This window comes from Desmodus rotundus, chromosome 11 (genome assembly GCF_022682495.2).
Source record: "Desmodus rotundus isolate HL8 chromosome 11, HLdesRot8A.1, whole genome shotgun sequence".
Lineage (NCBI taxonomy): Eukaryota > Metazoa > Chordata > Mammalia > Chiroptera > Phyllostomidae > Desmodus > Desmodus rotundus.
In genome coordinates, this window is record NC_071397.1 from 28,325,099 (window position 1) to 28,337,961 (window position 12,863).

Consider the following 12,863-nt stretch of genomic DNA (forward strand, 5'->3'; position numbering starts at 1 on the left):
TTTATGTCCATGGAAGCAGGGATGCTATTTTTTATCTAGGAAATCTTTCTGGCTTTGGAGCTAGATTTGGCTGCAAACCTTGGCTGCGCTACAACTAACTGACCATCTGCAACTTATCTCTAAATCCCTCAGTTTGCTCCTTTCCAAAGTAGAGATAGTAATATCTTCTCTGAGGAGTTACTGTAAAGATTAAAGATCGTGTATATTTAGCACCTGGCATGTAATAGGCCCTGAGTACAGGTAGTGGACAAATATAGGAACAACTGTGTGCTCTGGTACTGACTGGGTGTGTGGCTTTGGTCAGGACACTCAGTCCCCCATAGCCACAGTCTGCCCCCTAGGGAACTTCTAAGTTCCTACCTAAATTTAATATCCTATGTTCATTTTCTCAAATCTCAATAGTACACTTATTGTTTACTTCACAAAGCAGACCAGGATCCCAGACTTCTAGGCAGATAATATAATTAAACCTAGAAAACTATTTGTGGTGCATCTGTTCAAATGAGTTTGTTACACAGTATCTGCTGTGGTGCAATGACCCTAAAGATCTACAACCTTTCTATTTAATTCACACTTCACTATCTTCAGAAGTTACTCCTCTCCTCCATGTATTTATTTATCATTAATCAGGTCCAAGATCCTTTGAATGATTCATACAGAAGGATCTTTTCTACTTTAGTTTTATAATTTCTGCTCCCTTAACATGTAACCCATCACTGTAGTCTGCAAAATGGTATCAGTTATCTGAATAGATGCATCAAATAATTCTGTACCATTACTGTATCCTCCTGGACTCATAAACAAATTAGTTCTCTTTTGTCCTTTAAGAATGTCTTTTAAACAGTCAAAACTATTTTTCTGCTTTTTTTACCTACTAATTTTTTTTCATATGAAGAGTTTTAACTTGAGAAATGTAAATAATTCCTTATGTGAATAATTTAACGTGGTTTCTTTCATTTGATCTTCTGTTTCAGTCTGTGGCCTATGAACATGAGGGAGCAGATGTGAGTGAGTGTGTTTGTTGTGTATGTTCTGAAATAACTAAATGAATTATTTCAGATAGAGGCAGTTTCTTTCAAAATTCATGCTATGGACTTAGGGGAATATTAGTAGTTTTTGTTAATGTTACATCAAAAAACAAAGATATTTTTAATAAAAGACTAAATAGAAAATCCAAATAATAACAAGATTTAAAGACAGATGACTTTTATATGCTGGGCAGTGTTTTATTCAAGGTTTAGCTGATAACTACCAAATAGAATGTTATAGATGTAGGGATTCAACAGTTCATAAGGGAATGATTTATATTGGATAATAGGTTATATATCCAATATGCATATTTTGAAATTAAATAGAGCCTAATACGTTGAAATGTTAAGTGGGTTCTAAAATACAGTGGGAATACAGAGAGAGATCATTGAGACTGAGATACAGAAACATTCTCTTTGCCATTACAAAAGGTCTTAAAAATCAACTTCAATGTCCACCTGCGCTACTTTATTACTTTCACAAATATGAACCTTTCTTCTTTTGAAGACTCTGTCTCTGTTATTGGAGAACATTAATTTATTTCACTATCCTTTTTTTCTAGGTACTCTTATTTTTCCTTCCTTAAACCCATCGCCCAATTAACTCTCTTTTAATTTTTCCTAAGTCCTTCAATTTTTCTTTACTTTCCCTAAAATGTAATAATAGTCTTACTAAAGAGGATAACATCTACTATCTTAAAAAATTCATTCTAAAAATCCATGCTATTTCAAAAATGCCATTGTATGTTGGAAACATGAAATCTTAATTTTTAATATCAATATCTTACCAGAAAAGTCAATGTATTGTTATGTAATATAATTTAGACAATATAGGTGAAACAAAATTGTAATTGGTTGGTGTGCTCTTTTTAACTAGATATAAATTATTGTAGTGAAATAGGACACTCAAGTTATGTGTTTGTGTGTGTGTGTGGAGAGGAAGAGGAAATTATTATTTGTTTGCAGGTATTTTTCAGTTTATTTGCTTTGAACTCTTTTCTGAATTTGATGCCAAAGAAATGAAATTCACAAATATCTCTATATCAAGTAATAATTGTTGTGAAGTCATTCTTTTTTTAATCCACACAAGGATATATTTATCAATTTTAGAGGAGGAGGAAGGGGGAGAGAAACAGATAGACATCAATTTGAGTGAGAAACATTGATCGGTTGCCTCCCCTACACACCCTGACCAGGGATCAAACCCCCAACCTTTTGGTGTGTGGGACGATGCTGCAACCATTTGAGCTACCCGGCCAGGGCAGCAATCATTCTTCAATCAATGTGTTTATGTTCCAGTCGTAAACTCATGAGTCTCTTCTCTAATGCCGTTAGGGTTTAAAGGTTACTTTTGCAGCAGAATGATCCAAAACTAGTCTACAATGGGATTAACTGTGCTTGGTTCAAGTGCGTTGTGGGATCAAGGGAGAGAATGCATTAGTGCTGGCACGGAAGTGCTCAGTAAATAGTATGTCTATTACAGCTATTTGTCCCTTCTCTTTCTTCAAAAAATGATGCTTGTTTAGACACATATGTCTAACTTTAGTTCTCTCTATTTTGAAAAGTGCATAAGGCCCCTGCTTTCTTTTTTGGTAAAAAGAAAGTGGCTAAAATTCTGCAAACAACTTGAAATCACCTCCTTGTTCTTAGTTACATCATCAGAGAATCATGTACTTAACTTTGCCCAGTTCTCCCTCTCAAGTTAAAATTTGTCTGCTATTTTTCAGTTCTTCCTTCCTTAATTATATTAAATCAATCTTTATTAAGTGCTTACCAGGTACCAGCTATCCTCTGGTCACAAAAAGAGAAGCCACACATGTCTGGCTCTGCCCATATTGATGTTACACTCTGGTAGGCAAGATAAGTTTTTAAAACATGAAACTTAGTAAATGAATGAACATATACTTTGTATTACATGTAATATAAGGAAAAAGAACTTTAAAAATGAAAATATATATTTTATATATATACATGTGTATGTATTATATACATATGCATATGTGTCACACACACACACATTTGAATCTGGGTAAATGCCATGAAAGAAATTGACCAAGATTTCTAACTTAGCTTTGGGGGCAGTCATTGCTCAGTGCTGGCAAGTTCTCCGTGGCACTGAAGCCAAGATCTGACGCTTAAGTGAGAATCTGCCAAGGGAGGAGTTCGTGTGAAATGAGAGATGTGAGACTAGAGAGCAGCTGTTAGTGGGAAGAGTCATGGGCAAGCACTGAGGAGGAAGTCAAGGACCAGGTCATGGGACTCTGGAAAGGGGTTTGTGCCTTATACAGATGTCACAGGAAATCCCTGGGGAGAGACATACCTCAACCCTGCTATGACAATAACTCCCTGCCATGTAGAGAGTGCATAGGAGAGGTGTAATCATGGGAGTAGTGGACACAGTGAGTTGTTTTCATTTGGGCAAGATGGGATGGACTACTGCACGGCAGTCCAGGTGGAGATAAGGAAACAACTTGGAAGGGAAACAGTAAGCACAGTGAGGGGCTAGATTCCGGGGCTGAAGCTATGGACGTGCCAAGGGCAACTTACTGTTTTCTGTCTTGAGAAAAGGGTGAATGGAGATGCCATTTATAGAGATGGAAAACACTGAATAAGGAAAGAATATTTTGATGAAGAATAAGTGGAAATCAAGAGTTAAGCTTTGAATATACTACTTTGAAGTGCCTGAAGACATTCAATTGAACTGTTTAAGTAGACAGTTTTGGAGTTCAGAAGAAAAGTTCTTAAACCCATTCTACCCATACATAAGATATTTGTGTGAATCAGGTGTCTCACTAGATTATAATCTTTTTTGATATAAGAAGTTTTTTTTATTTTTGTATTTTTCTAAAAAATTTTATAGATTTTATTTATTTATTCTTAGAGGGGAAAGGAAGAAGAAAGGGAGGGAGAGAAACATTAATGTGTGGTTGCCTCTCATGCACCCCCTACTGGGCACCTGTCCGGCAACCAGACATGTGCCCTGACTGGGAATCAAACCACTGACCCTTTGGTTCGCAGGCCAGCACTCAATCCATTGAGCCACACCAGCCAGGGCAAGAACTTTTTTTTTTTTTTTTTTTTTTTAATTTTGGATCTTCCATAGTGTTTTACACATAGCAGAGAATGGTTGAGGTGAAGAATAAAAGGAGATAGGCATATATTTTGTCTTACTGTGTGTAGGGAATAAACTTTCTGTTTTTGGCTTAATGATCATGAAAGGCTATTGATTTTCACAGATGGTCAAACTGAAGAGCAATTAAATGACTTGCCGAAGATCACAAGTAATTGAAAAACTAAGTCCGTCTCCAGGGCCCCAAGATACCACGTGAAATCCCAACCCCATTCATTAAAAAAATATGGGGTGTTGTGTCAAACAATACTACATGTTAGGATTCTATCATATAACAGTAAATAGGGAAAATGCCTTTCCTTTTGGAGCTTACAGTCTAGTGTGGGAGGCGGTCCACATACACTAGATTACATCTGGATTTCATTTAATTTTCACATGCCAAGATATGGTAATCTTTTAAAAAATTTCTTCAGTCCTTTAATAAGGGGGAAACTATTTTTAGGTAAAGATGTACACTTTTAAATACTTTGTACTTTAAGGAACATGTATTGATCATTTGAAGTCTAGCATTTGAATCTATGAAGTCATAACCCTTTTTGTAATGTATTTATTCAAAATGCCATCTTTAAAACTGCATTTCTATAATAATTAATGAAAAAATGTTTTTATCTCCTCTTTATGCTCAAGACTATGTAATTCCAAGGACTTCTGCATAAATAAGTGATCCTAGTTGATTTTTATTTTTTTAATCTAGACTGTGTTCAAAAGTGCAGTCTAATCCGTGTAGTCACAATTTAACAGCCAGGCTGAGAATGAAATGAATGAATGAATGCATTTTATAAAGTGACATAGATGCACATGTAAATATATCATTTTTATATATTTAAGAATATAGTATTAGACTAGCATTTATTTAAGATGAAGTGGTAGAAAATACTTTTTATTTATTGTTTTCTTTTGTTTATTTTTTCTATTTAATATGTATAGAAACAGAAGAATTATTAGACATCAAGGCCCAACAATTTATTTCTTATTTTTCTTTATAGTAGGAACTAGTTGGGTGACAGTCAAAAAACCTTCATTTCTCTTCACAAATTTTTAGAACAGAGAGGTGAAATAAATTTTCTTTAACACCAACACAACCAAAGTTAGAATGAAGGAATTTGGAAGTACATGAACTTAGTTTTGCATTTTGAATAGAGCTTACAATAGGACCCGTAAGAAAGAATGTGCTGCACTCTGACTGGTGTGGCTTAGTGGATTGAGTGCCAGCCTGTGAACCAAAGGGTCACCGGTTTGATTCCCAGTCACGGCACATGCCTGGGTTGCAGGCCAGGTCCCCGGGGGCGGGGCGGGGGGGTGGCACACAAGAGGCAACCACACATTGATGCTTTTCTCCCTCTCTCTCCCTCTCTTCCCCCCTCTCTAAAAATAAATAAATAATTTTTTTAAAAATTGTATCAAAAAATAATTTGAAAAAGAAAGAATGTGCTGCAATGTGCTGACCTGTCCATCCACATGCAGTGTAGAATTGGGACCTTAAGAACACTCAACCTGGGTTATTTATGGGCAGCAAAGACACCATGTGGTTTGAAAAATTAAAGAAATTAAAATAATTAGAGCTCTTATTCAGAAACAGCATTTAATGTCCATAACTAATTTACGTATCTTCTTTCCTTCACCATTCAGTTACAAAATCCCTTTTTAGGCTTATTATGTCAAATTAAAGGCCAAAGAAAACTCCATCTGATACCAATAGCAGATGTGTAAAATAGCCTGAAACTGCTGTAAGAAAGTATAATAATGCATAACCAATTTAATTTGGAACTCAGTCAATGGTGCAATAACAATATACAACTAATATTATTAAACTCTTGATTTTCATCCCCACTTGATTTAATTACAAATATCTTTTGAATGAAACCCATTTGTGAGGAGCCTAATGATTTCTTACTTTAGCTTTCCTTTTGTGATAGCTGTTAGAGATTCCCTATCATGTTTCCATTTAAATCCTGCTTGGGGAGCCTAAAACTTTAATGTAGGACAATATAAAATTATAAAAATTATATTATTTAATTGAAATATATATAATCAATAAGTGCTTAGGTATTTATCTTCATAGTTTTATTATATGAATTTTACATATATGTGTGTATATAATAAATATATAATGATATCGAATACATATCCAGGCATTACTAACATCATTCACTATTTTTTCAGTACCTTAAAATACTTATTGCCAGTAAAGGTACAATTCTTTATTCATACACACACACACATTTATTACTTTCCATTGTGGACTTGCACTTTAAGAATTATTTGTTACTGTTGTGTGCGTTTGTTCCTCCTGCATGTTTCAGTGGTCCTCTGGTTGCAGCCTTCGTGGGCTTCACTGTTCACATGCGGCCGGTTCTGTCCCCCGGAGCAGTGTGGCTTTGTTTGCCACGACTTCCTGGTATCCCCTCTCACCCATGAACAATTTGTCCCGAAGACAGTGTTGAGGTGTAAATGCAGAAAATTTGTTCTGAAGATAAATAAAGTTCAGATTTAAATGCAAATTTTAGTCTATGAATCAAGTGTGTTAATCAAAATATTTAACAAAAACTACAGCATGAGCTTCAGACAATTGCAGTGGAGACTTACCGTGAATAGGGGGTATGAGGTACCCACTGGTACTCTTAGAACACCCGCCCCGCATTGACCAGCACTGTATGATTCCTGCCGAAAGCCACAGTGCCCGGATTGCTAAGTAAAAGAATCAGCAACCTCAATGAGTGTTGTTTAATACGAAGAAATAAATCTGTTTTGTAACTCTGGTAAATATAATTTTGACTTGAAATTTTATTTTGTATATACTAAAAGGTTTAATGTGATCAATTTTGATGGCACTGGAAGACTTTAGTTGACATTATTACTTCTTTCTTAATAGTGGCCAGCATTCAGAAGCTTCCGGCAGCCTCTGTGCTGACAGACATCAACTTCCCGATGAAAGGACGGAAGGGAATGGTTGACTGGGCGAGAAACTCAGAAGATAGAGTAGTCATTCCAAAAAGCATTTTTACTCCTCTATCATCGAAAGGTAAATATATGAGATAATTTGGGTTTTGAACAATACATTTATGATAAGACCATTTAATAAAAGTCCATAGAGTGTATGCTTGAAACCTGTATGGTTTTACTAACCAATGTCACCCTAATACATTCAATAAAACTTTTTTAAAGAAAATATTCTTAAACAGGATGCTAAGTATAGACCTAAAAGAAAGCAATAAATAAAAGATTAATATTTTAAAAATTAAAAAAAAGGGGAAGGAACTAGTCAAAGCACATGTATGAATGACCCATGGGCATAGACAACAGTGTGGGGACTGACTACAGGAGCAGGGGTGGGCTGGGTGGAGGAGGACAAAGGGGGAGAAATTGGGACAACTGTAATATAAAAAATAAAAAATTTAAAAAGATAAAAAGCATTAAAAAAAGTCTAGATGTGAATTTCCATATATTAAATAATTTAGAAAGTCTCCAAATTAAATTAAATTAATTCTATACATATAGAAAGCTTAAACTTGGTCTTTAAGTCTCTGAATTCACTGAAACAAAGGATCTACTAAAATGGAAAAAAAAATACAGGTAGATTGTACAAGATACCGGCAAATTGTAGACTGAAGCTTGACATGAGAAAGTTTCCATATTGACAGTCTTATCTCAGTGTAGCCTGTGGCCTGATATTTTAACTTCAGGTAATGAAACGTGTTGCATTTTCATTTTCATTTCTTCCTCCTCACATTTGTTTCAGTTTGAAGATATTTTGGGGGTACATAAAAACAAATGTCAGAAAAAATTAAGTTTTAAGAACATCTTCACTAGTCTCTAAAATTGTACATTTTCAACAGTGACATGGTGGTCTTAATTTTTGCCTTGGAAATTTTGACCTCATGATTAGAGCTGCAAGAGAGAATCGGCTCCCTTTCCCCGTATCTTTGGGAATTCAAGCCCAGTAGTTGCAACTAAAGCAGCTTCTTGTCTTAACTTCACGAAGCAATATTACTTTCTGACACAAAACACTGACAATGCATCTTTTAGAACTTCAATAAACGTATGGAGTGTGGTGAATAACTTGCCCATTCATGGTCAGGAAGGCTTCTCTCCTACCCAGCTTTTCATCATCAAGTCCTGGAATCCCCGTGTGATGAGTACATTAAAGTGTTGTAAGACACAGTACTTTTCTTGCTGTTTTGCTAATATTTTAAAATTATTCTTTCTAGAATTAGATGAATCATCGGTATTTGTTCTGGGAGCTGTCCTGTACAAAAACTTGGATCTAATTTTGCCCACTCTGAGGTAAGCTACAAAGTAATAAGCTATTGCAATCTTTGTAAATTATTCAAAAGATGTGATTATAGCTCATTCTATCAAAATAGCCGAGCTTTGGTAATACAAAAGGGCTTTTTCTTAAATGAAACAGAAAATACCAATTTAATGAACAGCTTATTAGCACATTATGCATTTCAAAACAACTGGAAAAGATTATGTTGGTCTGTGATTACAGCCCTACAATTCTTTTGTAATTAATCATGACTTGCCTTAAGACTGAGGGGGAAAAAGGAAAAGAAAAAAACCCTCAAGTCTCCATTACAGAATGGGTTGTTTTAAAATTAATGTCTTCTCTACTTAATTGTACTTAACGGTACTGCTCATCAACATTACATGAAATTAAAGGAGTGTCTTAATGACTGGGAATACAAGGTTTTTTCCTTCATTTGCACAAGATCTCAATTTGTTTCTAAATAAATACTCAATTACAGTTACATTAAGAAAAAATGCTATTGTTCAATTACAGCACTATTTTTGGAAGAAATCTATTAATTTCTTTCCTCCCAGTCAATAAAAGAAACAATTACAGTTAGTAATTTTACCAACATTCATTTGCTTGCTCCACTGGCTTCACTACTTTACCTTATCTCACAGAAAACGTCATTCACAACTATTTGTATAGTGATGTTATCACCCATGATGACCTGTCTCCTTCATCACCCCTCATTTTCGGAGGATTGAGACAAAGTTGTATTTCAGTAAAACATGGCCACATTTGCAGTGAGCTCTTATACCCTCATGAATAAATCTTCATGTTTTTAGGCACAAGAGACTGTGAATGATGTATACAGTTATACCAGAGGCATAACAAATGGTCTAATAAATAAAACCAATTAGAGTTCAGTCCAGCAGAAAAAAAGGCCTCCCAAGGAAGCAACTAGGTTGTTGCAGCTGCAGTGACTATAGAGAAAATCTATGTACGTGAATTATTAATATAGTTGGTGAGTCATCGAGAGTCCCACTCAAGACAATGCAGTTTCTCCTTCACCCACAGAGACAGTTGTGGGAAATTTAGCCTTCTATAATTCCCTTCTCTGGGTGTAACTTGGGATTTCCGAATTTGAATAGGTTTCTGTTTGGTTTGGTTCTACTCATAACAAATTTTCAAAACTAATAAGTTCACTCTCAACTTTTCCACTGGTTTTATTAAAACACATTAGTATGTGCAACTACTTACAGGTAAAACTGACTTACAGCAACACTGCCTGTATCTTTGTGTATGGTGACCATTTGAGGGGAAATGAGTTGTAGTTAGAAGTACACACATACTCAACGTTAGACTCATTTTCACAGGGAGTTCATTTGTGTAAACATCATCTTTCAAGAACTCTAGACTGGGCACTACTGAAAATCAGATGGCTTGGGTTCTAACTTCAGTTTAACATAACAAAAAATTTATAAACTTGTCATGTCACTGAGCAATCATCTCCCTTCAGTTCAGCTTTAAAAACAGGAACATTTTATGTGTAATTTTACCCTATTTACTGGTGAGGGGTACAGTGAATGCAAATACAATATTCAACCTAAAATGCTTTAGATTATGAATTCATTTCCCTACATGTCTAACAAAGTTGCATTAAGATTAATCTTGTTCAGTATAATAACATAGAGTTCAATCACCTACACAAATGACATCAGGTCACTCCAAGTTTTCATAAATTTATACAATAAATGGAATTGGAAATTTACCTGGGTGTTGGGGGGGCTCCGCCCGCAGAGCCCCCCATCCGCCGTGAATGAGAATAAGTCTACCAAGACATGATCTGCTTGGGGAGGAAAGGCGGCTAATCTCTCAAAGGAGAAGGGCCAAGAACCTTTTCCTCAATGGGCTTTTATTGGGTTCGCTTTGCACAGGAATACAGGTAAAGCTCATCAGTCATTGTCAGGCAGTAAGGATCAAACAATAGATAACAAAACAAAGAACTCTGAGGGCTTATTCTGAGTCAGGGTCAGTTAGCTAAACGGCTATAAGACTTTGGGAAACAAACTCATTTCAGGCTTGGACCCTTATCATTTAAATTGAGGGTATTAGCAAAGCAGGTTTCACAGGGTTTTATGCATTCTTTCTTAGGCCTGATTGCCCGGGGGAATCCGCCCCTTCCAGCACAGGACTGAACCACCCTCTGTCATTGTTTCAGGCTTAAATCAGGCAGGGGAAGTAAGGCAGTCAAGAGATTAGGAGACTTCTTGCAGACAGAATGAAGACTCAGGCTCTGTCAAAGCCGAGGGGGTGAGGGTCCATCACCCCCTTTATCCATAGCCCCCCCCCAGTCCTTCCCTGTGGGCCTCTTTGTTATCATGCCTGTCTTACGTCATCTGTCCCTTAAGGAATCTTACCCGTCATTGGCTAATTGGTCAGGCTCAAGGCCAAGCAGAGTAAAGTAAAGCAGGCAGGGCAGTGCCCCTGCCAGGGAGATAAGCTTTGTCTCCTTAATGGCTTATGGTCTTAAGGTCTCTGACTCAGCCTTAGCCATGGGGGGTTACAGCTTCTGAAACCAGGCAGGGCAGTTCCCAACACCTAGGGATATCAGTCTTTTGTAAAAGGGAAGAAAACACATTTGTTTAGTGTTTTAACATTTGAAAAAATTATGGCGGAGGCAATGGTCATTTACGGCTTGTGGGTAGATTACCGGTAAAGCAGGGAATAATGTGGGTCTTGACTTCTCTAATATCACCTGTGACACAGAGGGATTCAGATTAGCCTGTAGGCAAGTCACTGACATTTTTAATAAGGAAATTTTGGGCTTGAAATTCCCAATTTCAAAAATCCCCTATCTTTATTACAGTACAGTTATGAACTTTTTGGAGTTCTGATATATTCTTTAGCTTTAAGTCCCTAAAAATCTTTGAATAAGAATTATAAATGTTTGTATCCACTCATACTTTCTATGTACAAAGTAGTTAGGTGAATGACTATGGGAAAACAATATTGACATTTAGATTCACTGACCAGAAACAATGATGATGGAATGCTCAATGTGAAATGTTTAAGTGCTATTTGAAAAATAAAATATTAGCATTTCTCATTTTCTTTCATTTTATATGGTAGAATAATGTAACTGAGCATATTTAGGCCTATTTTTCCTTTTCAAAGAATTGTTCCAGAAAGTTCCATGAGTAATTGTACCAAATATAGATCCCCTAAATAAGAGTAAACCTTTTAACAGACAAAGGCGATGTCTTTGCTTTATAGTCACTCAACATGTACTAAGCAACAACCCTGCTAACCTTACTGCCTTAATTCTTTTAAATCTCCTATGAGGTCAAAACTCCCATAACAATGCTTAATAAATGATAAAAGGTAAAAGAAATGTTTACTGGGATAATTGTCTTATAGGATATCCTATATAAGCCATTTTTTAAAAAATAAGGTACATAGAAATTTGGTATTTAAATCATCAAAATATATTAGGAACGAGGGAAAAATAAACACATCTTGTTGTATTTGTATAAATATGACTGAATTGAACCCAATAGGAAAGCAAATATTGTCTAATTCAAATAAAAAATACAAATTTGCTCTATATGTTTACTTATTATTTACCAAATTTTCGTGACACATTTTTCCCAGTGATCCTTTTACTAATTGTCAGTTGAAATTTTTGCAGGAAAGTCTCCCGTACACAAAATAAGGTAGGACTACTGTTATGTTTTCAGAGATTTTATATTTTGATATAATCATTTTCAAAACAATACTTTGCATAATTTTCCTCCTTGGGCCTAGAAAGAGCACCTTCATGTAATATTTTGAAGAGATATGTTTATAAATTTTCTTGGTACAAAGACAGAAATAACTGCATGTGACTCTCATTTAAATATTTATTTTCTTCTCTTGCCCTAATATGCATTTAGCAGTTCTTCCAACTACAATTCCCTGTTTGATTGACTTCCCTTTTACAATTAAGCATATTCAAATTGTCCTTTCCAATGAAGGAAATATGCTCTCCCAAGTCCAGACTAAATAGGTATGCTCTGTTCTCAGCCTCCCACATTTATTCTTCTTCAGAATAATTTCTTACAGTTAAAAAGTATAGAACCAGTCAGTGGATATTTTTTTAAACTTTATATTTTTAGTGGACATTAATGCTGCAAGGCTCTTTAAAGGTTAGTGTCCTCCAGAACTCTAATTATACAGATGGGAGATCTGAACTCCCATTACTTCAGTGACCTGCCCAAGATTACATGTCCAAGAGGTCACTGAGTTCTAACTCAACTCAAGCCATCTGTCTGCAGAAACCAAGACTCTGCCAATGTCTTGCTGCCTCTATGAGGCTAATACCCATTCCATTAAACAGAACAACCATGGACCTCCATATGAGTGAGAGCACACATGTATCTTCTGTAGAAAATCTTTCAAGGCCCAGGAGGAGGTAGCCATGCATTTGCTG

General features: G+C 35.7%; 1 protein-coding gene across 2 annotated transcripts in view; it reads left to right on the forward strand.

The window, feature by feature from the left end:
- The window catches only part of ADGRB3 (adhesion G protein-coupled receptor B3), a 693,569-nt gene that overhangs the window by 352,685 nt on the left and 328,021 nt on the right, over positions 1–12,863 (forward strand). For both annotated transcript variants that reach the window (XM_053914265.1, XM_053914266.1), the window contains exons 12-13: positions 7,031–7,180; positions 8,367–8,442. In XM_053914265.1, the coding sequence (XP_053770240.1) occupies positions 7,031–7,180; positions 8,367–8,442 (226 nt within the window). The remainder of the gene's footprint in view (positions 1–7,030; positions 7,181–8,366; positions 8,443–12,863) is intronic.